Below are 25,012 nucleotides of genomic sequence, written 5' to 3'. Positions count from 1 at the left end.
GGGCGGGGCCTCGGCCGCCGCGTCCTATTGGTCCACATATACATCCTTTCCCAAAAGACAAATGATTCCTTGAGTTCCAGAGACACCGCCCATCAGTCCCTCCCCTCTTCCTGGCTGGGCTAATCCGGCTTCCCAGTGGCGGGCGGTAGGGGCGGGGCCGCAGGGCCCATACCGGAAGTTGTGTACGCCGGCGCCTTTGCACCAAGCTGAAGCGCTCGCGGGTCCCGTCCCTTGGCGTCCCACGTGAGTAACCTCCCTGCGGCTCTCGGAAGGTGATCCTACCCTGTGATTCTACGCAGCTCTTGTCCTTTTCCGAAAAGAGGCCATTCTTATCTCGCAGAATAGCTCTGTTGGCTAAGAGGGTTTGAGACGAAGTAAATCCTTGCTAGAAAAGTAGAAGTTCCCCAGAAGCCGCCCACGTAACCACCTCCTTCCTCTCCAGAAGTCACAGGCGTCCTGACTTCTAACCCTGTCGACTGGCTTTTTTTTAATATTAAGTAAACAAAAGTGTGTTAGCTTTGCGTCTGGCTTTCAGTATCTTCTATGAAGTTCATCTTGCTCTTGTGTGTATCTAGAGTTCATTTTCCTTGCTTCAGAGTGAATACACAACAAATTATTCTGCAGATAACAGACTTCAGGATTATTTCTAATTTTTGGCCCTAAGATGCTACAATTAACGGTCCTGTGTGGACATGGGGGTTTGGTTAGATACCTTGCTGAAAACAACCTATATTGTTTTTGTGGAATTTGCCTTTATTGCAAAATGTGAGTAACTTGTGCCAACAACACATTGTTTGGGTTTCTTGCAGAGAAGGAAGTGAACGAGCTGATGGAAGAGCTCTTTGAAACTGTGAGTAGTGATACTTGAGTGAAAACTCTGAGTGGTAAAAGTAGATTTGCCACCAAATTGTGTCCTTTGGGTTCTGTGACCCTCCCTGCAGACGTGGTCTGACTAAACCACCCTTTCAGTGCACCCAGGAAAGAATACAGCAGCAGAAGAACTTTGCTAATTAGTAAACTCTTTAATTATCTACATGTAGGATATTCTTGGTAAAATTTCCTTTGTAAACTTTTGAATGGCCTTCCCAAATATCATTTGGTTTGCCCTTAAAGATTGCAAGCTTGTTTTAGACTATTCTAAGCACAAATAGTTACCTTTCTGGTAAATCTGTCTCTTGAAAGATATTTTTGTATAAGAGATCAGTTGTTTTGGGTTATCTATGCTCAGTCCTTGCCATTACAAGTTGGCTGGCTGAGAGATCTTTTTCCTGTCGTGATGGTTATCCCAAGGGTGGGGTTTTGGGAGCCCTGAGTTGAGTGTGGTTCTGGCACTGGCACTTTGTGGGTGCTGGCATTCTTAAAGTCCTGTGATCTGTAGCCTTCACTTTTTCTTCTCACTGCTTGAGTGGCTTTCGTAGGTGTGTTCTCCGGGAAAACCCTTCTGTTCCTTTTCCCTCAGTTCCAAGATGAGATGGGATTCCCCAAAGTGGAAGATGACGGCCCTGAGGAAAAGGATCGTGTGGCTGAGTCTCGGCCTAACTTTAATACCCCTCAAGTCTTACGGTAGGCTACACAAAGACCTTGAGACTTAGAATGGGGAAACATGCATTTCTGAAAAGGTTTTCAGAAATTGCAGTAACAGTTTCCCATTCCCAAGTAGCTGTGGTTACTGATATAAGCATATAGAGCCTTGTGGGGGAATTGAGTGTCAGAAGAATACATCTCCTTGTTATGGGGCAGTGCAGCTATAGACCAAGCTGTATGAGTTTGGGAAGGGAGAAAAAACAGCAGCTGGTGTCCACAGCAACTTCTCTGGATGAGTGGTGCTGGAGAGGTGTGCAAGACTTTATGGCCAGCCACAGAAATTTCCCAAATTGTAATATCTAGTATGTCCCTTTTGCTCTCCTTATTTGCCATTATTATCTGGTAAATGTTAATGAAAGTCTGTCAGTCACCTAGGCGTTAATTGAGGAAACCATGAACCACCCACAGTAACATCCTGGAGTCTGAAATGTATGTTCTGGTTTTTATCACATAAAGTGGGGACATGTGTTGCCCCATCCAGAAAGTAGAGGCTTTAATTTCTCCCCCTATTTTTGTGATGGATGTGCACAGGAGATTCCATGAAACATGAAAACCTGTTACAGCTACTTTAGCAGGTCCTGACCAGATTGCATAGGGTATCAGCATCTATTTAATCACTTGAGTGACTTGTTCAGCCTTCACCTTAGCACTAGCGTGCAAGGTATTTGGATTCTTGCTTCAGCTCTAGGAACAGTCTCTCTCTTGGGAGACAAGACTGGGAGGGTAGGATTAGGAAACTTGGAGTAGGGGTTCACAGGGCCAAAAGAAAATATTTTCGTGGAGAGTAACCAAAAGAAAACCCAAACCCTTTGCATTCAAGTTGAGTCCAACTCACAGAGACCCTGTAGGACAGAGAAGAACTGCCACATTGAGTTTCCATGGAGCGGCTGGTAGATTCAAACTACTAACCTTTGGTTAGCTCTTAACCACTGCACCACCAGGGCTGCTCGTGGAGAGTAGTATGGTCACATTCGAATTAATTTCCCAGCTCTTCTATTCAGCTAAACGCCTTGTATTTTAGTATGCCTCCTTCTTGCTTCATGCAAGAAGGCCTTTGACTTTTTAAGAAAGGAAGACAGGGCATCCTGCATGGATAGGGAGATGGAAGAAGCTGCAGCTGGGATGGCGGTAACAGGTAAATTAAAGAACAAGCTCTTTACTTTCAGAGGATTCTATATCCTGGTTAAGAGCAAGCCTTAGCTTAACGTGGATAAGAGTGCTTGGTAAGAATGACAGGTTCCCGCTAGCTCTTTGGCTGTTTGTTATGCAGATATTTTTCTGTTCCTAGATTTTTGTTTAATTTCCTCTCTATCTGTATGTCATTTGGAGGAGTGATTATAGAAGAATGGCGTGGGGGTGGTTAGTTCAGAATTATCTTATTTGAATCTGTATTAACATCAGGGAAAGATTTGGATAAGGCTAGGAGTTCAACTCTTGGCTAAGGTAGAATTTGGGGGTTAACAGTAGGCGGAGGTTCTTCAGGCCCTCTTTGCCTGCCGTTAGCGGGAATTGACTGTGTTGTGGAGTGAGGGAAATGTTCAGTTCACTGATGTCCCTGTCGTGGGTAGCTTTGAGGAGCCACTGGCCAACTTGTTAAATGAGCAACATCGGACAGTAAAGGAGCTACTTGAACAGCTGAAGATGAAGAAATCCTCATCCAGACAGCAGCAGGAGGCAGAGAGGGTGAAGCCCAAGAGTGAAAAAGTTCCTCAGACTCTGGTTCTGGATCTAGCACAGAGGAAGAGACTCCAGCAGCAGATGCAGCAGGTGAGACTCTCCTTGGGTAAGGTTAATGCTGGGGCACTCCACGGCCTGACTCTGAGGCCACAATTAGCCACTTTGTAAAAGTCAGCAGTCTGTGTCTTGATAGCCACTGAAACCGTGGACCATAGGATCTTCACCTGAGTTGGGACTTGGGAAGGTCATCGTGTCGTAGCTGTGGCTCAGGCAAGAAGACATGAAAGGACCCTAATGGTATTCAGAATGGTAGATTTCTGAGAGTTCTTAGTAATTGATTCTGAGGTTTGATAGCCTTCAGTGCCAGCAGGAATTTTTTCCACTTCCAAGCTCTGTCCCTGTGGTCTGAGGTTAAATTTCCTCTGGTTGTGTCGTTTTGCTCAAGGGAACCTGTCTGAGAAATTCCTGATGAGATATTTTGTTTCCACAGTCTTATTCAGAAAGCCAAATATGTGTGCTAAAGTTGAAACTTCTTAAGATCTGTCTGGGTTCCTGAAGTAGGTGTATCGTAACACGTCACCATATTATTTTCTTTCCCTCCCCAGCATGTTCAGCTCTTGACGCAAATCCACCTTCTCGCCAGCTCCAACCCCAGTCTGAGTTCGGAGGCCAGCACCACCAGAGTATTTCTTGTAAGGCTCTAAATATCCCTAACTCTGAAGACTTGGTATGCAATTAGCTTGACTAGTCTTTTCTCACAGTTTCCCATCATAATCTACCTTTATTCTTCTTTCCTGGCTGTGTTTGGTAGCTATGCCTACTTTCTGGTGTGGTTTCCTGTGTTTGCTAAGAGAACCTAAGCTATTCATTCCCATGAAAAAGCAGGAAATGTATTCAACTTTCTTAAGACTGTCCCATTTGCTTCTTTATTGGATCCTTTGTCTCATCTTTAGATGCACCCTGATTTCTTAGGTTTTTGGCATTGCCGTTCTTTTAATAGGTATTTGTTGTTCAGTCATTAGACTCAGTGCCAGTGTTTAGTGTACAGAGTATATCTTGCTCATGACATTAGGAAGTACTTTGGAGTAAGGGTTTTTAATTATGCAATTTTAAACTCAATAAAAATTGTCCTCAAACCTTGTGGCAGATAATGATTTCTTGCGAACCTTGGGTACGACTGTCAGGGATGTGAATGGTATGTTTGCTAGTGCTTCAGGATTCCTTGGTGGTCAGCTGTGTACTCACCTCTTGATGTGTTCAGCAGGTCATGAAGTGTACTTTGTTCTAGGTCTTATTCCTAGAAACCAAAACAGCAAAAAAATGAAGTAATTGGTTTTGTCCTTGAGAACCTTGTTTCTAGCTGAGGAGCTAGACCATACATCCAAAAGGCTGAGGAGAACAGAGCCTAAGAGTGAAACAGGAATGAACAAGTGAGCAATCCTGATTATAGAGGGGAAAATGCAGGACAGAATATTAGGTTTTCATGAAATATTGATTTTCTAAAGCCATGGAAGCTGAATGAACTGAAACTATTGGCCTGAGATCATTTTTGACCCTTAAACTCTGAACCAACAATGTCTCCTGAAATCTCCTTCAAACAAAAGAGTAGTTTAGCTTAACTAGTGAAGAATGTCTGCCTCAGTCCTTAGGGGACAGTGAGTTTATGTAACTGGAGGAGGAACAAGTCAGAAAAGGAGGGGGAGAATAGTTGTACAACTCGAGGAATGTCATCAGTGTCACTGAGTTGTACATCTAGGAATTGCTGAATTGGTGTGTGTTCTGCTGTGTATGTTCTCAACAAAAATTAAAAAACTATATAAAAGAATGTATGAGTGTATCACAGACCTAGTCCCTGCATATCTGAGGACTCGGCAAAAGAGCAGTCTTAATTGTTAATTGTGAGAGACTCTGATGAGTTTTAGCTATCTTTATTCAGTAGTAGGAAGGAAAGTGTCTCGCTCAGAAGCTAAGGGCTACTGGTATTACTTTTGTTTGTCCTTTTTGTCCTATTTTTCTCAGAAAGAGCTGGGAACCGTTGCTCAAAGCTCCATCACCCTTCACCATCAGTTCAACCCCGAGTCTCAGCCCTCGTTCCAACCCTGTAACCTGATGGGAGCTATGCAGCTCATCGAAGACTTCAGCACACACGTCAGCATTGACTGGAGTCCTCGTAAAACTTCCAAGAAGCCTGGTAGGGGACAGATGTACCAACTTCCAGTGTTTATTTGCAGTGAGAGGTGGGAGCCTTATCTCAGAGATAATTTTCTAGGGATGGAGGAGCCAGGATATTCGCACTTTTGTCCTTATCTCATTTATCTTCCCTTTTGACTCATTGTCTGAGTTCTGGAATTACGTGACAATGTTTGGACTTAGGTAAGGGGCGAAGGTAGTTGACAGGACAGGTGTGTGGTGGTAGAGACGTGGGGCTCACTAGAAAGAGATGGATAGACAGTTATGAGGGTAAGCATTAGGACTGAGATCAAGACAAACCAGGGTATGCTAAAGAGGGAAGTCAGGTGGTAAAGTTTGGCTGTGTTTAGGTTTACACCCTCTGTATTTGGATCAACTCATATTATCTGCCATGATTGTAGGGTAGGTGGTATCTCTATTTTGAAAAAAATGTTGATTTGGGAGTTAGGCACAAGTTAGAGATGTTGTACCTTTGTGAGGTTCAGTGTTTTAAAGAACTTTTCAGGTTTGGTTTCTACCTTGCATTGGTTTAGTATGTTTTGAGGCAATGTTTTATTTACCGTTCCCTTAAACAAGATATTTGCTTTTGATTTGTTTCCTGGTTTAGCAAAATTGTTTGGCCTTTTGTGTATCTGTAATGGGCATGTATTTGAATTTATCTTTGGATTTAATTTTAAATCCCTGAGTGGTGGCACAGAGGTTAAGTGCTCTGGTGCTAACTGAAAGGTTTGTGGTTTTGATGTCACTGGCTGCTCTATGAGAGGATATATGTGGCAGTCACCGTCTGTAAAAATTACAGCCTTGTGGGGTAGTTCTACTCTGTCATGTACGGTCGCTATGAGTAGGAATCCACTCGACAGTAGTGGGTTTCTTTTGCTTTTTACTACACTACAATTAAATTCAAGTGCATTTTGTCATAGTTGCTGATTTCAAATTACTTTAATAGCTTCCATTTTGGTAATGAAAACTTTAACACAAACCATAGCGCTAGCTTCGATTCCTAGAGTCCTTTGTTTTTCTTCTGGAGTAATAAAAAAGCACTCAGGGAAGGATTACTATGGGTGTAGTAGTGCTTGTCTCTGGAAAGGCAGAGGTGCCTGGAAATGAGAGACGTAGTAGGCAGGGAGACAGAAAGGAATGAGACTGAACTGCATTCCTTTTACGGTTTTTTTGTTTGTGCCCAACCTCAGGAGGAATCTGGGAGAACTTAATGAAAATTAAGTAAGAATAGAAAAATATAAAATTTGGAATACCAGATATGCGAGGGGGATTAAAGAAGTTGGAATGTAAACCTGGAAGAAAGCAAGCATTGTTGGTCACTTATCCTTTAAGGACTTAAAGGGGGAAGGAGACTGAAGTTTTTGAGCATTCTCTATGTGCCAGGTGTTACTAGGTGCTTTCTAAGTGTTCATGTTACTTAATGTGGTAAGTGCGCCACACAGGAAGTAAAAAGAGAATCACCTTTTATTGCCACTGAACGAGACTCCCTTTTGGGATATGTTAGGATGAGAAAGATTGTGGCACCTTTTTTAGGGGAGGAGCGGTGTGAAGGAAGCCTGTTAGGTATGGGCAGCTCTACCTAAATGTAGAAATGGATTCAGAAGCTTTTCTGAAGCCCTCTTTTGTTCTAGAATTCCACTGATCATGGGTTTTTTTCTCACAGCCTATGAATTTCCCTGTTTGCCAAAGCAAGTGGCTTGGATCCTGGCAACAAGCAAGGTTTTCATGTATCCAGAGCTACTTCCATTATGTTCTCTGCAGGCAAAGGATCCTGAGGATAAGAGCTTCTTCACCAAGGCTGAGGACAAGTAGGTGTTTATGGTGGGGGCAGAAGAGCAAAGTATCCCAAGGAGAAGACAGTTCTTTTTGGGAAGATGAGGGGAAATACGGCTTGTGTAGTCAGACACGGACACGAAAGACAAAGGAGCGCGGGTATCGATGGACTGTGTTACACAGTGTGTACCCATCCTAGTGGGTGTGTGCAGATTTTTTGACTTTTTATATGCATCGTCAAACTGGCATCGGCAGTGTATGTAAGTTTTAGCTTGTGTAAGAGCTAGATGTAGGAAAACGGGCAATGAAACTGTATGGAGTTATCTGGGGAGGCGTTTTAGACGGCAGGGCTGTGGTGTGGGATTGAGTGTCATTGCCCCTTTGTCAGTTTGTTAGCTCTAGGACTGAAGCACTTCGAATGCACTGAGTTTCCTAAGCCTCTAATCAGCAAGTACCTTCTAACCTGCAAGACCGTCCACCAACTGACAGTGAGAATCAAGAGCCTGAACCTCAGGAGAGCTCCCGACAACATCGTGAAAGTGAGTTCCTCCTGCACGTTCCACCGGGAGACCTAGCTGTTTGCACCATCCTTTTTTTCTTTTCTTAGTTTCAGTGAAGAGGGGACCTTTTATTAAAGGCTAGTTCCTCTCACTTGAGTATTAGTCTCTTCAGAGACCTTGATTCATTGTGTTCTTCTGGGGTGTCTTCATCCTTTCCCTTCGTTATGGGTATTGCCCCCAAATATAAAATTGGTCAGGTCTGGCCCAACTTAACTGTTAAGTGAATCCATGTTACCCTTCAGCCCTATGTTCTCTTTTTTTTACTCTAACCTCCTTGAAAGAGTACACAATATTCTATTTTTATCTTTCTCCTTAATTCTCCTTTTTCTTAATTTCAGATATGTAATAGTTATACAGTTTATACATGGTTTACAGAGTCATCCATATGAGACTTGTGAAAACTATTTTTCACTGAATTTTCTGCCAACTGGCAATTTATTTTTTGGGGGGTGGGGGGGCATACATTTGTATCTGTATGTAAATAACACACTTACAATTGCTACTTCTTGATGTTTTGGGTGTCGGCTTTATCTATTAACCCTAAACCAAGGGAGGTGAGGGTTTTAGTTCTTTAATGCATATTTTTTGTTTTCCAGTCTTCCCATGGTAATGATATCACAGTTTTGGTTAGGTTGTATTAAAGGTTATAGTATTACCATTGTAAGGATTATGTTAACTGCTCCTCTCAGCTGAGCCGTGTTACCTTACCTTTCTTGCTGGACGTTTAAAAAAAATTGCCTCTTTTTTTTTTGTGGGGGGCTTGGGGCTTGGTTTAATTAATTATCATTATTTCAACACAAAATTTACTTCAGTTTGGTAAATCTCTTTTCAGTATATTCAAACGTTTTATCGTTTTCACCTCCCTGATGAAATCTCTCCCTGAGCCATCTGGTGTTCAGCAGTCTGCACGTGTTCTCTGTGCGTGCTCCACTGAGGGCTTCTTGGGTGTTTTCTTCACTGGCTCCTCCCTCAGGCCGCTCCTTGGCGAGGTCTTCCCCCCCTGCCCTGCGCTTAAATGTCAGCCTTCTACAGTGAGGGCTGGTGGGGGGCGGCATCCCCTGATGATCCCAAATCTGTATCTTCAGTACAGTTTTCTCTCCTGAGCTAGAGCTTAGTTTAGTCCAGTATTTAAAGAAACTCTCGGCTTGGTTGCCTCACTGACTCCTCAGACTCCATTTTGCCTGAAACTGAAGTCACGTCTCCCTCTGCACCCTGTAGCTCTTGCCACGGCCACCACCACCAACAGCAAACTCTCAGTTCCTCAGCGTAACCCGTCTGTGATTTCTGTCCCTGTGTGTGGCATTACTGTCTAGCCAGTATCTCAATCCAGAAACCTGAACATTACCCTCAGCTCCTCCTGGTTGATCACCACATATGTCGGTTGTCACCGAGTCCCCCGTTTTCCTACTGTGGTGCCAGTTGCCTTACTTTAGGCCTTTTCAAAACTGGGTGAATGCAGTCGTTTTCTAAGTGGTGTCTCCAATTCTGGTCTCATTTGTTCTGTCCTTTGCATTCCTGCCATAGCCACCGCTATCAGAGCCTTAGGATAAAGTTCAGACTGTTTGGCATGGCACAGCCTACCTCTGACTTTGTCCCCTCAAGTCTCCTCCCATTCATTTAGTTCTAACAAAAGCAGTCTCCTCGTGGTTCCTTAAACCTGTCCATGATTTTGCACACGAAGTACACCCTGTCCTCACCTGCCTCATGTAGGAAACTCTCCCATTACCGTTCACTTAAAGCTGCACTGCACCAGAAAAACATGGTTTTGGTCCCAGTTTGCATTGGGTGCCATGTATTTGTGCACATCCTTGCCTGTACTTTCTATGCAGGATGTCATTATTGGTCTACTTGACTGTTTCTCCCACTAGTCTGTAAGCTCCTTAAGAGCAGAGTGCCTCTCACGTCTATGCTCAGCTTGTAGCACAGTGCCTGGCACACAGAAGGCAGTCAGGAAATGTTGACTGAATAGATGCTTTTTGTCAGCGTTTTAAGTTCAGTTCCCCTCTTCGTTTATAGTTAACAGTGAGCTGTCTCAGACTCTGCCGATCTTTCCGTTCCCTTCTAATGCCCTTCACACCGTCATTTGCTTCCATGTGCCCAGGATGAGGGTTAAGGCACTGTCACTCTCTTCGCTTCCTGTTCACTGTGACCTAAATTTCCCCTTTCCTGGTGTCCAGGATAGAGATGGAAGGTATTGAGTAATTTTAAAATTTTTACTGATTAGTTTTATTTGAAATGCAGAAGTGTTCAGCATATGTAGTGTGTGTGTATCTATATATATTCATATATGCATTTGTATATGTCAAACCATGTCTGCCCCATCCACTCCCTGACAGAAGGCAGTGTTTTTGGAAGGCGTGTAACTTATGCTTTATTTCTTCACGCCCAGTTGTATAAGAAGACTAAACAGCTGCCTGTCTTGGTGAAGTGCTGTGAAGAAGTCCAGCCACATCAGTGGAAGCCACCTGTAGAGAGAGAAGAACACCGACTCCCTTTCTGGTTAAAGGTATGACCTTTAAACGCCCTCAGTGTCTGCAGGAGGCAGGTTACCGAAAACCCTGGTAGAAACATAAGGGCTATCTTACGCCTCCAATGTTTGAGTTGTGGAACTAGGACCTAAGAAGTCTTCCGCGTTCACCATCGTTCTCGTGTTTCCTGCCCCAACCCAGGGATTCTACAGTGTTTTTAAAGTATGGGATAAAATGGTTGTTTCCTAAAGGAAATTCAGAGAAGACTATCTATCTAGAGCATATAACTGGAATGTAGTCATAGTAGAAATTTGATACTGTGCAGAAAAATCTTTCTTGAAAAGATGTCTTGACACTGTCTTGGAAGGATTCCTAAGGTCTGGAAAGCCCTATTCTTTTTACCAATTCTGACATGTGATGGATTAGAGTGTTCTTGTTCCCAACAGGCCAGTTTGCCATCCATCCAGAAGGAACTGCGGCACATGGCTGATGGTGCTGGAGAGGTAGGAAATGTGACTGGAGCACCTGAGACCAACTCTGACCCAGGCCGAAACAAAGGCAGCTCAGAGTTGGGGAGTGAAGCTCGGTACCCACTGCTGTTGCCTAAGGGTGTAGTCCTGAAACTGAAACCAAGTGCCAAACATTTTTCCAGGAAGGCTTGGAGACAGAAGCAGTCTTCGGGCCTGAAGCCCCTCCTTGTGCGACCCAGCCCCTCTCTTGAGCCTAGCTTCAACTCTGAGGAAACACCAGCCAATTCAAGTCCATCGGAAAACCCTGCGAGCAAAATGGTGGGTCAGATTCTTCACCCGATACAGACAGTGCCAGGAGTCCCTCCACTGGAAGTCAGAGGGGGTCATGGTTTTGAGTCTTCTTTGGCACTGCCTGAGGCCAGGACCAGCTTCCCTCTCACCTCTGCCCCTGTTTCTCAGGTGATGCTGCCCTCACTTGCCCCTTGTAAGTTTCAAAAGCCATGTGTGAAACGGAGACCCCCAAAGAGAAAGGGGGCCAAGGCCTCTCCCTGTCTGAAACCTGCCCCCTTTATCCAACCGGCACCTGTCATCTTCACTGTTCCTGCTACCACGGTGAAGGTCGTGAGCCTCAGCACTGGCTGTAACGTGATCCAGCCTGTCAATGCAGCTGTGGCCCAGAGTTCTCAGACCATTCCCATTGCCACCCTGTTGGTTAACCCTACATCCTTTCCCTGTCCATTGAACCAGCCCCTTGTGACCTCCTCCATCCCACCCTTAATTGTTTCTGGCAACTCTATGAATCTTCATGTACCATCTACCCCTGAAGATAAGGCCCAAGGCAACGTGGACATTGCTTGTCCTTTGGCTGAAGGGAAAGGTGCCGTTCAAGGCCTAGAACCCAAAGTGGAACCCCAGGAACCATCTCCTCTTGGTACTACTGTCCTGCCCAAAGAGGAGCAGAGCCCGGGGCCTCTACAAGCAGATGGGGGGTGCCAGGAAGAATTGTCAGAGAACTGTACCTATCGCTGGACTATTGTGAAAACAGAGGAGGGGGGAAAAGCCCTAGAGGCACTGCCTCAGAGCTTACCGGAATCTCTATTCTCCCCGCCGGGAATTTTAGAGGATATCGTCAAGGTGGAACCTGAAGACCCTGGGGAGGAAACCTCCAGTCAGTCCCCTGGGGAAGACATTTGTGTTGTAATCAAAGCGGAGCCGACCGTGGAATTGGACACTAGCTCCTCATGTGAGGGGTCAAGTGGCACTAGAGAGGTCAGGAAACAGGCGTATAAGAGGAGGAGGAGTCAGCCATATTTCTAGAATCTGGGAATAAAGGCGGCCTCTAGAAACGGGAGACAGGGAAGGACCTCGATCTTCCATTACGTTTTCGTAAGGTTTGAGTTTTGTAACGTGTATGTGACAAATTTTAAAGGCATGTCAGAGCCACTGAGTGGAACGGCATGACAGGCACGGGTCAGAAAGCCTGCTTAGGTAGCCCTCGAAAGATGCAAGAGCAGTTGTAGGCAGAAACAAATTTTCAAACACAGTAACTCAGACAGGAAGTGATGGGGGTATGAACTAACATGTTGGTAACGATAATGGAGAGAAGGAGCTGGATTTGAGATATTAAGACAAATCTAAAGGCTTGATGAACCAGACTGAGGTTTATCCATCAGGGTTCAACCAGAGGTAGACCACGAGGAGACATACAGAAAGGGCGGTATTACATGGTTTCAGCCTTTGCGACCGGGGGGTTGGGCAAGCCGTCTTTGGAAGGCTGTTGTGTCTCAATGCCGGCACATCAGTCTAGCTAAAGTGACCTAGGGCCTCCAAAATTGATGACTGGGCTTGGGTCAGGAATGGAAGTTCTATTTCTGACAGGGAGTCCTCGAGGAGGTGGCTTAGGGATAAGGGAAGCTGGCTCTCTGGGAAAAAAAGTTGAGTTACACATTTAGAGACTGTTGTCCTTATAATGATTCTTCAAATAAAGCATTATAAAATCCAAGTTAGATACTACCATTTAACAGGTACCTATTAGGTGTTACCACCACACTTACGTCTGTATATCGTACTGTGGTAGCTTGTGTTATGATGCTAGAAGCTATGCCACTGGTATTTTAAATACCAGTAGGGCCACCCATAGTGGACAGGTTTCAGAGGAGTTGCAGACTCAGACTAGGAAGAAGAGCCTGGTGATCTACTTCCAAAAAATAGCCAAGGAAAACCCTATAGATTACAACCAAGTATCGTCTGATACAGTGCTACAGAGTGATCCTCCTAGGCTGTAAGGCGCTCAGAATACACAGTGGCTGCAACAGTGCACAAGAGCATGACGGCGACTGTGAAGATGGGGTAGGGCCAGGCAACATTTTGTTCTGTTGTATGTGGGGGTGGGGTCTCCATGAGTTAGAGCTGACTCACTGGCAACTAACGATGACATTATGTGTTAAGCACTTTACTTGTAATAAGTAATTGAATTCTCACAAAACTCCTGCAAGTTTGGCATCATTATCACTATTATACAGAGAAGAAAGCAGGCTTAAGAGTTTCTAGAATATAGAGTTAGTAAGTGGCAGATCTAGTAATCGAACTTCTGACTCTTTCGACTCTACCAGCCTGGGTATAGTGAGAATCAGTCTCTGATGAGTTGAGTGATTACTTCTCGGTTCTCCCAAGGACGGTGTATAGTACTGCTCTACATTAAAGACAGGTTGGTTTGTTACATACAGCGCACGCTGTGGTGCCGTAGTGCGTAATTCTCTGGGGACCATACAAAGCTGCCAGAAACTCCTGGAGTTTCACTAAGGCTCCAGGGCCATCAAGGAATAAAAGTATAAATAGGCTGTGAATGAGTTAGCGTCTCGGGAGGGGGGAGAAGTTAAGCTGTGCATCTTGATCTCCTGAATTGAATAAAGTTTAAAAAATAGAATTCCTGAAAATGTCTGTAGAACTGAATCTCTTCAGACCTCTAACAAGTAAGAAATTCATTATGGCTCTATTTTTTTTTTTTCTTCCCATATTATAAATGTAACAAAACACAAAAAATAATTTATTTTTTTAAGGAAAAGACCCATAATTATCTTAAATGTGAAAGCCACATCCAATAAACTGGTACTAGTTTCAGGAAGCAGGGCTGTCTTACTGCTGTTACAGTCAGTTCACAGGGAACCCATTTCAGTGAAGTTGGGGCTTCCTTGTCTGACCAGGTCTTCTGGGCACATTGTGGTCACGGCTTAGAGGTAGGCACAGAGCCGCTCCAGCTGCCCCGGATTTGCATTACTCAGAAATAGCAGCTCCTTCATCCCTCCTTCTGTATGAGCTGAAATGGAGTCAAACACAGATAAATGGCCGTTTCCTCCTGTTGCAGTGGCGTTTCCCAAAAACTTCTGTAGCAGAGGCTGTGTTATCCAGATCACATTCAGATGTGACTAATTAGCAGCTCCCACGAAATCTTATGTCTAGATCCTTTATCTCATTAAAATTTTTTCTATGCATAATTTTCCCTTTCTGTCTCCACTCCTTGAATACAGCATTCCTCCCTCCCTTTCAAGAGAATATTCTGGATTTTAGGACCTTGTCAAAGCGCCCAGCCCACTTGGAAATCTCCTTTGTGCCTCCCAACCCACCATACTTCTTTTATACTTTTGTCCTTTGATAACCTATTCCAGTTATAGGTTAACTCTAATATCTAGTGATAGGACAGCCTTTCCTTTTCCTTTACACCCCCCTCACATCCAGAGGTGAGGACAAAGGTAAAATGAAGAGATGGGATGTTTTCAATCAAAGTCAACAAATTTTGTCTTGTTTCTTGAAATCCTCGCTCTCCTTATCTTCCAATAATACCAGGACAGCTATGGCAAGTACTTGTTTTGGTGTCGGGGTAACCGTTACATAGTATAAATTATTCTGTGGGTACCCCAGCATGTCAGTCAGTCAGAGTCTGTTGAATGACGAATTAATGCAACAATGAGAACGGCAGCAACCCAAACCTCTGGAAACTGCCCCGTGGGTGGACCTGGCCTGGCTGCCTCCCTTAGGATGAGCGTTTTATTTGGGTCTAAGATGACAATTTAGGGGGAGAGAGAATCTCTTTTGTAAACTAAATCTTAAATTCGCCCCCTTTCTGTACCATTTAATTAGCCAGAAGTCAGGATAAAGTGAAAACGATGAAATACAAATTACAGGCTGCTGCTGCTGCTGCTGCTGAGGGCAGAAGAGATCAAGGCTCTGATTCAGTGGGCCTCCTGTGAGCACTAAGCCCTAACAGAAAAAACAAAAACAAACCTGACCTTTCTCATGTTGAAGCCAATTGTTCTCCAAATAATACTGAATACAACTTTGGAATTCTTTTGGGTTGTAGTTGGAAACCAGGATGGGAATAAAGGGATCCAGAGCATTAAATCCTTCCTGGAGGTGGAAAAGGATAAAAACACAGTTTTAGTGAGGTAACAAATCAGAAGAGTAACAAGTAATATCTAAGTACTTTGAGGGCAAGGCTTTTCTTTTGTTTCACTCCACTGCTCCCTGGTTATGCGGTCTTGTACAAGGCTCCACCTAGTGGTGGCTGCTGTTATTCAACAGGCAACATAAATTCTATTTTAAAAAGGGATAGGGCTTAAGGGGGGGTGCCAATGGAGTATACTTTTTTGGGGGGCAGTTCTGATGTTTGGGTCCAAGTTATAATGTTTTACATAATCAAAAATAAAAAAATCAAGGATGGGGAAAAGACTTAAATGCCACATGAACTGAATCAGTCTGTTTTTCGAATTTCAATCACAATGCTGAAGGCAGGGGGAAGAACTAACCCAAGTAACTTCTACACAGAGTCTTGTGACTACAGATCATTCAGCTAAAGACAAAAGTTACTGTAAACAAATACCAAACTGGTGATGAGTAGCTGCTTTTTCAGAGAGGCACGTGTGAGCAATTCTGGAACTACTTGTAGTGTATTCTAGAATTGAGCAGTAAGGAAATGCACTGTCGGTAATGAGAGCAGACTTCTTGTTGTTGGAGATGGGGGTGGCAGATGTGGAGAGGATATAATGAATGCTATGATGCTGGACTGGAACTAGAAGTATCAGTATGAGCTCATGGCTTTTCAGTGTAATTTGAGAAAAAGATGTATGTCTATATATATATACACACACACACACAAATTATATAAACATATGTATCTATATACATGTATGTACACATGTATGAATATCACACATTTACTAGCTCTGCTGAGAGGTCCTCAAAGCAAGGAGACCCCAGTAGCAATGCGTACACCTAATGTTTAGGTTTTGGTTTCTAAATACCATTCTCTTCTACAGTGAACTGCTGGCTCCCTGGAGAAGTGGCTGATTGCAAGGCTGGGGCCTAGAAAGTACAAGATGTGTCTGGAACATATTCTTATGCCAGAAAGACATGCTCAAAGAATGGAGGGGACATGTCAAAAGGATACAGGAGCCAACTGTAGGGTCTCCTACTGGCCAAGTCTGAGATAACCAAGCATAAAAATAAAAATTAAATTTAGGACCCATTAAATAAGAGTCCACGAGTTAGCACTGACTGACATACGTACATACACAAATTAATAAATAAAGGAGAAGGGAAAGTTCCTACTTAGAGTAGAAAAGGCAACTAATGCATTTAGAAGAAATGATGGAGTTAGGAAAATCTCCATTTGGTGATAATCATAATAACTGATTTAGACAAGAATCCCCAAAGGATGCTAAAACTAGTAGGTGAAAGTCTGAGAAAAAATAGGATATTTTGCTAGTCTTAAATCATATCTCCACAAGATATTAATTATGAAGGGAGAAGAATAAATTTACTGAGGAGAAACCAGGTAGAGTTTAAGTATTCAAAGTTAACATCACCAGTAACAGGAGAGACAGACTTCATGTACCTTCTGATGTGATGCAGACATGACAACCAAATATACCATATAACCTAAAACTCTTTTTTTAATGAAGGATATTGGGATAATTGGCAAAATCAGAATAAATTCTGTAGATTAGGTAACCGTATTAAATCAGTGTCAGTCTCCTGATTATACTGTGGTCATATAATGTCTTTGTTTTTAGGAAATACATATTATTTAGAGATAAAGTGGGTACCATGTCTGCAGGTTACAAACCAACCAAACTAAACCTGCTGTCGTTGAGTTGATTGCAACTCATAGTGCCCCTACAGGACATAGTAGAATTGCCCCATAGGGTTTCCAAGGAGTAGCTGCTGGATTCAAACTGCTGATCTTTCAGTTAGCAGCTGAATGCTTAACCACTGTACCACCAGGACTCTGGTTACTGTCACATAATTCAGAAGGGAAAAAAAAAGATGTAGACAGAGGGGAGAAAGAGCATAGTGGAGGGAGGAGAGAGAGAAGGGGGGAGAAAAAAATATGTAGACAGAAGAGGGGGAGAGAAAAGGATAAAGCAAATATGGTAAAATGTTACCATTCTAGAAATCTGGGTAAAGGATATACAGGAATAAAATTTTTCTCTTCTGAAATTATATCAAAATAGATAAAAGGGGAAAAAAAGAAAGATCTCTTTAGGAAGAATGACTAGGGAGAATCAAATTTTCCAATGCTTTGACCTCTCCCAGCAGCTCCTGGGGCATGTAGGCTGTCCGAGGCTTAAATAGTGAACCAGTCTGGCTTAAAGTCAACACAATGGCGCCTCCATTCTAAAAAACAAGAGAAAAGCTCAGTTAGAAAAAGCCGAAGAAATACAGAGAAGTGCATTTTTAATCATCTGTAGTTGTTTTTTTTGCCATACAGTGGTGCAGCAGTGTGGCCTGGCACAATTCAATGGCAGTGAAAGTGGTTCACAGTTCAAGATTTGGCTCTGACAGTTAAGTTGCTGTAGGATCTGAAATTTATCAAGACACGTTTCCAGGTCTTAAAATCTTTTCCAAAGATGGTGGGAAGATATAAAACCACTTTAAACAATTGCAAACAAAGTAGAATTAGGCCAATATTTAAATAAAATAGCTTTGAATAAGCTTACTCTAGTCTCGTGGAAAGATTAGAAACCAAATACACAAATTTTGTTCCAGACCTTACCCCTAGCTTGGTACAGATATGGGTATTGAATAAGATATGTAAAAACTTCCTGTCCATAAAATGAGAGACTGTAAAGTATTAGCAATAAAGTAGCAGAATGGCTTTGAAATAACACATTTTCCTCTAAAGTCTGTCAGGTATCATACGCACTCACCCAATCATTTTTCACCATTTTTCTGAGGTTGTAAATAAACGCTAGTTCCTCTGGAGCAATCTGCACATGGTCAAGGAGAGAGACAGAGAAAGAGAAGATCAGTATTTGCCATTCCTGGAGCTCCCCTGAGACAAGCAAATGACAACAAAAAATCCTCAGTCACAACCTAACTGTAGTACCTGGAGGTAAACCCTCTGGGGTAAGCTTTCTGCTTCTGGAACGAAGGAATGCAGAAAGGATGTGAGAAGGCGCAATTATAGAGGCAAAGAGCCACAGATGCAACAGCCCTTTCTTCAAAGCTACTGGACCTAGAGCTGCTGTATTTTTGGAGATTAAAAGCAGTCACCAAGGGAGAAAATACCCACTGTCCCAAATCACCCCTTTCCTCGATGCTTCTGAGCTTCTCTACTTAGACCACATTGTCTCATTTTGAAAAGAGAATAGAAAAAGTTAAAAAAGAAAAAACTAACAACAACAAAAAACAAACCCACATCATAGCTTTGGCTGTCATGTTCTTTTCAAAACACTATCCCTTAGTTTTCGATGGAGGGTGGAGCTCTTGGCATCACTTTCTCTGTCTGACACTATTTTCAGTGCACATTTTAATTCACATACTCCTAGTGGAAGAAAATATATTGTATGGTCTATATGGTTATGTCCCAGTGCCTGCAAACGACAGTACCAGAATCTGGAACAGAAAAGCCCAATTTTCCTACCGGGCTTTTATCTTCTCTCTTCAGTGTGGTCCTCCCCCAGAGAGCATTGACTCCGTCCACTGCCACCAGGAGGTGAAAAATCCCACAAGAACTTTGCCTCCTTAGCTCTTTCAGCACAATCCCAACTGCATCTGTGGCATTCCTCACCCGTGTTATGCCCTGTGGGGGAGAGAGAGAAACAACGGCTTACAGTCCTAAAAGAGGCCTTCTCAGGGTAGGACAAGGTACACATTCAGCATCTTTACCTGTTCAACTACGTCTCCCAGAGGGCTGCCTTTCTCAGTGCTTTCTCGCTTATTCCAGACATACTTCTCTTGAACTTTTATCTAAAAAGAAACAAAAAACCCCCCACTGCTTAGCCTAAGGGTGAACCCATCCCTAGTTGAGAAGGTAGGAGGCTAAGGTTATTAGCCAGTTTTAATCTATTTTCCGGGTCCTGTAAGAAAGCTCAGTACGGAAGTAAATGCTTTCTAGCCTACTTCGGCCTGAACTTTTAAAAGCTCTTATCTGGAGAAAATTATTTAGTTGACAATGTGCTTGTGGGGAATCTGAGGCTGTGAACTTGGGAAAGTTAGCATATCAACCTGGACTTGACTTTGCCACCACATAATGGGAACAGCTGTCGCCTATTTCACATGGAGAAAGTGATTTCAAGTTGTGAATCCACTCTGAGGTAAATGCATTAAAGATAATACAAAATGGTATAGTTATTCCAACTGCAGTATCAGTTCCCCAGTCTACCTACCAGGGAGGGACTCATGGCACAAGGTAGACAGAATCTACATGAAGACTGCCCAGCACCAAACTTCTGGGAGTCCAGTCACCTGGCTCAGGAAGCGCTCATTTGAAGTTCTGAAATTCTTTAGCCATGTTGAAGCCTCTAAAGGTTGATCCAAGCGCTGTTTGTTATAGGTAGACTGCAGAAGATCCCGGCAATTTTTCACCCAGCGATGAGCTTAAAAAAAGGCACAAGAGAATGAAATAGGCAGGAACTGCATTCAACTAAAAGTACTCTGTGCCTCTCTGAGTTATGAGAAGTGGCTTTAGTTTCCCATATATATATTTCTTAAGGTCTTTTTGCCTCAGGGGCTTACTTTTTTGTCTGGCCCGTCTTAAACATTATCCTGACAGTCCATACACAAGGCTTGCCAAGTAGATCAAATGCAATCTCTGCTTCCTGGCAGTTTTAAAAACTAAGTCAGAAAACATAGATGCATACAACACCGAACAAACAAGGAATATATACGCAAAGTGTGACGAGGCAAGTTTTCTAAGATCCATGTTGACAACCCTAGAACACTGATAAACAGCACCACATCAAAGGCTCTGAGGGTGCTCAAAACTTGTTAACTCAAGGCGAAAAAGCCTGTGACCTCTAAAGCAGCCGTTCATGCTCTCAGGCATTAGATGTCAAAGTATGGGGTGCTGGGCCAAACGCTTCATTCTTTGTACTGTAAGGCTCCAGGGAATTTCTGGCTGACTTTCCTCGTCGCATTTACTTCATCTTGCAACCACGCTTGGCACTAATATCATGAAGAAATTAGGACAAACTAGCTCAGACTGCTCTGCACCTGGAGCAAAGGCTTTTCTTTTGGCCTTCGGAGAGCTGTCAGAAAATTAAAGTCGCAGGGCTACCACAGAACTCGGATAAAGAAGCCTGACACAGTGAAGATAGGAAATTCTTACCGTCTGGAACATGCAGTATCAGCCAGTCCTGTTTTGCACAGAAATGAACAACATGACAGAGACTGAGGGTTTTTCCTGTCCCCTTCTCCCCATCTAAAGCACCTGTTGTCAAAGAAAACATCACCAGAAGGGATACGTTTGCACCTATCTTTTCTTTTCCTTCATTTGAAGGGAGAAGCACTGGCTCAGAGGGTCTAGGCAGGTAGGAAAGGATACACAGAATATATCGCACAGCTGGGTGTGCAAAGTTGGTGTTTTTCAGGTAATGCAGAAGCTCCAGCGCTGGTTTCCTTACCATCAGGCAAGCTTCATTGAAAGTCTTCACCTAAGAAAACAGGGAGCGAGGAAGCAGATGGTGGCTGTAGAGCGCCTAACCTGTTTTCGTTATACACACTGAGCCTCATACAGCAACCAGGGGCACTAAACTGCATATCTTTAATTTATCCAGCTGGGAGAGGATAGGTTGGTATTGAATTGGAAAATCGAGCTCGCACAATTTAGCTGAAGACTGAGATGTATTATTCCACACTAAGTAACGTAACAGTCAGCTTTTGATTATTCCTGTTAACGAAGCACAGGTATAACATCAATTAACTGAAATCTATAAATAATACAGACATCTCATCATAAATGCCACTTAGTATATCACTTAGGGGTGACATAAATATTAAAGGGTGTAAAGCACTTAGGCAAAGTATCTGACATACTGTAAATATTCAATAAATGTTACTTCTCTTTATTTTTAGATAACTCTTATTATTCTAACCATCTACACTTTTCTAGAGAAAACTACATACACGGCAGCTCAGGCACAGGCGTGGCCAGCTCCCCACAGTGCGAAGGCCATACGTGACATCACCAGACCACTGACATCAGAATTCATGTGTTCATTTCCCTTTTGACACCGGGAACACGTTGATGGAAAAATATGGGAAGTACCGATATGTGTGGAAGTGATTTGCAAATAAAGTGTTTAGTTACATCTACTAATAACAATAAATTTCTACACAGATAACTATTTGGAAGTATATCAGATGAGGCTTAAAACTGTGTCCACATTTTTTAACTGGATTGGAGAAGGAATTAACAGTTAAGTACAAGCTTAATGGAAAGTACAACCTTGAAAACCATGACACAGATATTAAAACAAACATGGCATTATTAGGCATAACAGTACTAAAATACACAGACAATGGTGGGAGAGTTGGCCTTCACTTAAATGGAAATTACAGAAATAATGGATGAGTCATTCCCTCCAGGGCACTGGTGGTTAAGCCAGTCTGAACACAACTTGAATCTGTTCAGTGAATTACTTAATAGGGCCCTTCTCACCATAGTCTTTGTGACTCCCAAACAATGACGGGGTGAGACTATGCAAATAAGGTGCTTGTGGCCCACCAAGGGGATTGGACAGCTTGCTAATAATGCAGATAAGGGGCATGGAACTCCTGTGGGGGTGGGACCATGCAAGTAAGGTGTATGGAACTCTAATGACGGGACTGGTCAAGTTTTGTCATCCCGGTAGGCTTAAAAAAAAAGCCAATCCCAGGGCAGAAGGGGGGTCCTCACTACCACCAAACAGAAGAGCTAAGAAGGAAGCCCGTCCTTTGGACCCGGGGTCCTTGCACTGAGAACCTCCTAGACCCAGGAGACAGAAAGCTGTAATACCAGAGATAGTACAAGATGGAAAGATGAGGCAGCAGCAGAACCAGGAGACCAGCAGATGATGGCACGGTGGGCTTCTTAGCCCATGGAGCAACAGAGCTGAGCACCTTCAGGCAGGAGGCTTGCTGGTGGAGTGGGGTGCCTCTGGGTACTTACCGGTGTAGCTAAAGAGCTTTGCAACAGAGCAGAGACCGGCTAGCCCAAGAGGTCCAAGAGGCCAAGGGCCACGGAAAGGTCTGCTTGCAGGCACAGCTGAGAAGCTGTCCTGACTGAAGCACTATATCCTAAATCGTTCCTGATCCTGAATTGTAACGTGTTACTTCCCTAATTGTTGTTAGCTGCCAGAGAGTCGGTTCCAGCTCATAGCACCCCTATGTACAACAGAAGGAAACACTGCCCGGTCCCATGCCATCCTCACAATCACTGCTGTTTGAACCCATTGTTGCAGCCACTGTGTCAGTCCATCTTGCTGAGGGTTATTATCTTTTTCACTGATCCTCTACCAAGTATGATGTCCTTCTCCAGGGACTGGTCCCTCCTGACTAACATGTCCAAAGTACATAAGACAAAGCCTCACCATCCTCCCTTCTAATCAGTATTCTGACTGTACTTCTCCCAAGACAGATTTGTTCTTTCTTCTGGCAGTCCATGGTATATTCAATATTCTTCACCAGCACCATAATTCAAAGGCATCAGTTGTTCTTCAGTCTTCCTTACATGTTGTCCAGCTTTTGCATGTATATGAGGCGACTGAAAAGACCATGGGTTGGCTCAGGGGCACCTTAGTCCTCAAGGTGGTGTCCTTGCTTTTATACATTTTAAAAGAGGTCCTTTGCAGCAGATTTGCCTAATGCAATGCATGTTATGATTTCTTGACTACTGCTTCCATTGTGGATCCAAAAAAATAAAATCCTTGACAACTTCAATCTTTTCTACGTTTATCATGATGATGTTTACTGGTCCAGTTGTAAGCACATTTGTTTTATGTTGAGGTGCAATCCATACTGAAGGCTGTGCTTTTTGATCTTCATCAGTAAGTGCGTCAAGTCTTCCTCATTTTCAGCAAGCCAGGTTGTGTCAGCTACATATCGCAGGTTGTTAACAAGTCTTCCACCAATCCTGATGCCATGTTCTTCTTCTAGTCCAGTTTCTCGGATTACTTACTCAGCAGACAGACTGAGTGAAGGATGGTGAAAGGATACAACCCTAACACACACCCTTCCTGATTTTAAACCCCTTGTTTTGTTTGAACGACTGCCTCTTGGCTTATGTACCGGTTCCTCATTAGCACAATTAAATGTTCTGGAATTCTCATTCTTCGCAATGTTATCCATAATTTGTTATGATCCACGCTTCTGCGTAGTCAATAAAACAAAGGTAAACATCTTCCTTTCTGGTATTCTCTGCTTTCAGCCAAGATCCATCTGATATCAGCAATGATATCCTTTGTTCCACACCCTCTTCTGAATCCAACATGAATTTCTCGTAGTTCCTTGTCGATGTTCTTGTCGATGTACTGCTGCAACCGTTTTTCAGTAATTTTCTGCAAAATTTTACTTGCGTGTGGTATTAATGATACCAAAAGAAAAAAAAAAACCAAACCCAGTGCCGTCGAGTCAATTCCGACTCATAGCAACCCTATAGGACAGAGTAGAACTGCCCCATAGAGTTTCCAAGGAGTGCCTGGCGGATCTGAACTGCTGACCCTTTGGTTAGCAGCCGGAGCACTTAACCAGTACACCACCAGGGTTCCTGGTATTAATGATATTGTTCGATAATTTCTGCATTCTGTTGGGCCACGTTTCTTTGGAATGGGCACAAATATGGAGCTCCTCTAGTCAGCCGGCCAGGTAGCTCTCTTCCAAATTTCTTGGCATAGACGTGTGAGCTTCCTAATAAACTCCATAATCGTGTGTACTCTCTGTGAGTTCTGGGTGGCTGTTGCAAAGGATTACTGAACCCAGCAGAGAAGTAGAGAGTGCCGTGGGAGGGACGGCTGTTATAAGAATTGGTAAAAAACGTTGGAGAGAGGAGGTATGTCTGACTGCTCCCTCACAGGAATCAGCTATGGGCTGTGGATGCTGATGACTCTCTCACACCCGCCTCCCCCACCCAGCGAAGTCAGAGGAGGTCAGACGCAGCACGCCATATAAACGACTGATTAAAGACAGGAGTTGAGTAGTTTAGCTTCTGGCTAAAAACGTATATGCAGTTTTTCAGGCCTGATCATAGGCAATTAGAAAGGCATTGCCTGGCAGGCCTCGGAAAGCTGCTCTCTTAACCAGACTTGGTATATAGCTAAGGCACTGCAATCTCAGAAGGGATCCACCAAGGACTCAGCCCCCCAAGTGGTGTACGTGCTATGGACATGCAGCTCACTGTCCAGAGTGGACGGACAATGGGCATACCAAAAATTTTAGGCACTTTGTTTCTGTTTATTGGGGTCGCAAGGAAAGTTGGAGGTGGACTGTGGAAGGGGGCTGTCAAAGCAAGCCTGCCACCTTTCACTGTGGGCCACAAATGAACCTGTCTTTAGGAACAGATGTGTCAGCCTGGCTTCTTGGTGGGGATGAGAGTGTGGGCTGACTCCCTTTCCCAGGGCGTCTTGACCCAAACACATCCGATAGCAGCTGATGACATAACAGCACATCCCTCCCCTCTTGTCCTGAACACATGTCAACATTCCCAGGAACTGCTTATACATGCTTATAAGCCCAGGAAGGGGAGAATGGGGTCCTTCAAACTCAGCATGAAAGGGTTGTGTGCAGACCACAAGCCCTGTGTCAGCTGCAAGGAGTGACCCGCCACAAGGGACCAATGCGCACTATTGCTCTGTCCCTTCTCTGTGTAAGCTGAGCATTGTTCCAACCAGTGCCTGTGTGTAATCTCTATCTTGGTGACCTTGGACCTTGGCTTGACAATAGGTCCGCCCAACCCTGAAGCTGGAGATTCCATGGTAAATGTCTAAGGAGAATTTAAAATGCCATTACGTATGTTTCCTTCTGTTAAATCCTAATT

The 25,012-nt window shown here is 43.6% G+C and overlaps 2 protein-coding genes across 7 annotated transcripts in view; one reads left to right on the top strand and one right to left on the bottom strand.

Moving 5' to 3' along the window:
- Nucleotides 1–163: 163 nt before the first annotated feature.
- Nucleotides 164–13,649, top strand: YY1AP1 (YY1 associated protein 1). Of its 3 annotated transcripts, none has more exons than XM_049880718.1 (10): nt 164–243; nt 810–850; nt 1,460–1,563; nt 3,153–3,351; nt 3,867–3,953; nt 5,281–5,452; nt 7,115–7,259; nt 7,613–7,763; nt 10,174–10,290; nt 10,699–13,649. In XM_049880718.1, the coding sequence occupies exons 2-10, from the start codon at nt 830–832 to the stop codon at nt 12,037–12,039; spliced, it is 2,337 nt and encodes a 778-aa protein (XP_049736675.1). In that variant the 5' UTR covers nt 164–243; nt 810–829; the 3' UTR covers nt 12,040–13,649. The 3 variants fall into 3 exon arrangements, with proteins under 3 accessions (XP_049736675.1, XP_049736676.1, XP_049736677.1); XM_049880719.1 differs by lacking the exon at nt 164–243 and adding an exon at nt 251–272; XM_049880720.1 differs by lacking the exon at nt 164–243 and adding an exon at nt 314–507.
- Nucleotides 13,650–13,770: 121 nt separating this feature from the next.
- The window catches only part of DAP3 (death associated protein 3), a 46,760-nt gene continuing 35,518 nt past the window's right edge, over nt 13,771–25,012 (bottom strand). For 3 of the 4 annotated variants that reach the window (XM_049880729.1, XM_049880730.1, XM_049880732.1), the window contains 9 exons: nt 20,546–20,654; nt 20,330–20,422; nt 19,468–19,598; nt 18,889–18,969; nt 18,644–18,802; nt 17,928–17,987; nt 17,305–17,394; nt 15,009–15,126; nt 13,771–14,038 (listed from right to left, as the gene is read on the bottom strand). In XM_049880729.1, coding sequence (XP_049736686.1) covers nt 13,953–14,038; nt 15,009–15,126; nt 17,305–17,394; nt 17,928–17,987; nt 18,644–18,802; nt 18,889–18,969; nt 19,468–19,598; nt 20,330–20,422; nt 20,546–20,654 — 927 coding nt within the window. In that variant the 3' untranslated portion in view covers nt 13,771–13,952. The remainder of the gene's footprint in view (nt 14,039–15,008; nt 15,127–17,304; nt 17,395–17,927; nt 17,988–18,643; nt 18,803–18,888; nt 18,970–19,467; nt 19,599–20,329; nt 20,423–20,545; nt 20,655–25,012) is intronic. The other variant, XM_049880731.1, reaches the window with a different exon arrangement.

Source organism: Elephas maximus, chromosome 3 (genome assembly GCF_024166365.1).
Source record: "Elephas maximus indicus isolate mEleMax1 chromosome 3, mEleMax1 primary haplotype, whole genome shotgun sequence".
In the NCBI taxonomy this organism is placed as follows: domain Eukaryota; kingdom Metazoa; phylum Chordata; class Mammalia; order Proboscidea; family Elephantidae; genus Elephas; species Elephas maximus.
Note: the sequence above shows the minus strand (reverse complement) of the source record. Positions and strands in the feature narration are given on the sequence as shown.

What these genes read in the sequence shown, in the direction of transcription:
- YY1AP1 (XM_049880718.1), top strand. Translation starts at nt 830, where the DNA reads ATGGAAGAGCTCTTTGAAACT. An exon ending in TGGAAGAGCTCTTTGAAACT is followed by an intron (nt 851 to 1,459) that starts GTGAGTAGTGAT and finishes CTTTTCCCTCAG; the next exon opens with TTCCAAGATGAGATGGGATT. An exon ending in GCACCACCAGAGTATTTCTT is followed by an intron (nt 3,954 to 5,280) that starts GTAAGGCTCTAA and finishes TATTTTTCTCAG; the next exon opens with AAAGAGCTGGGAACCGTTGC.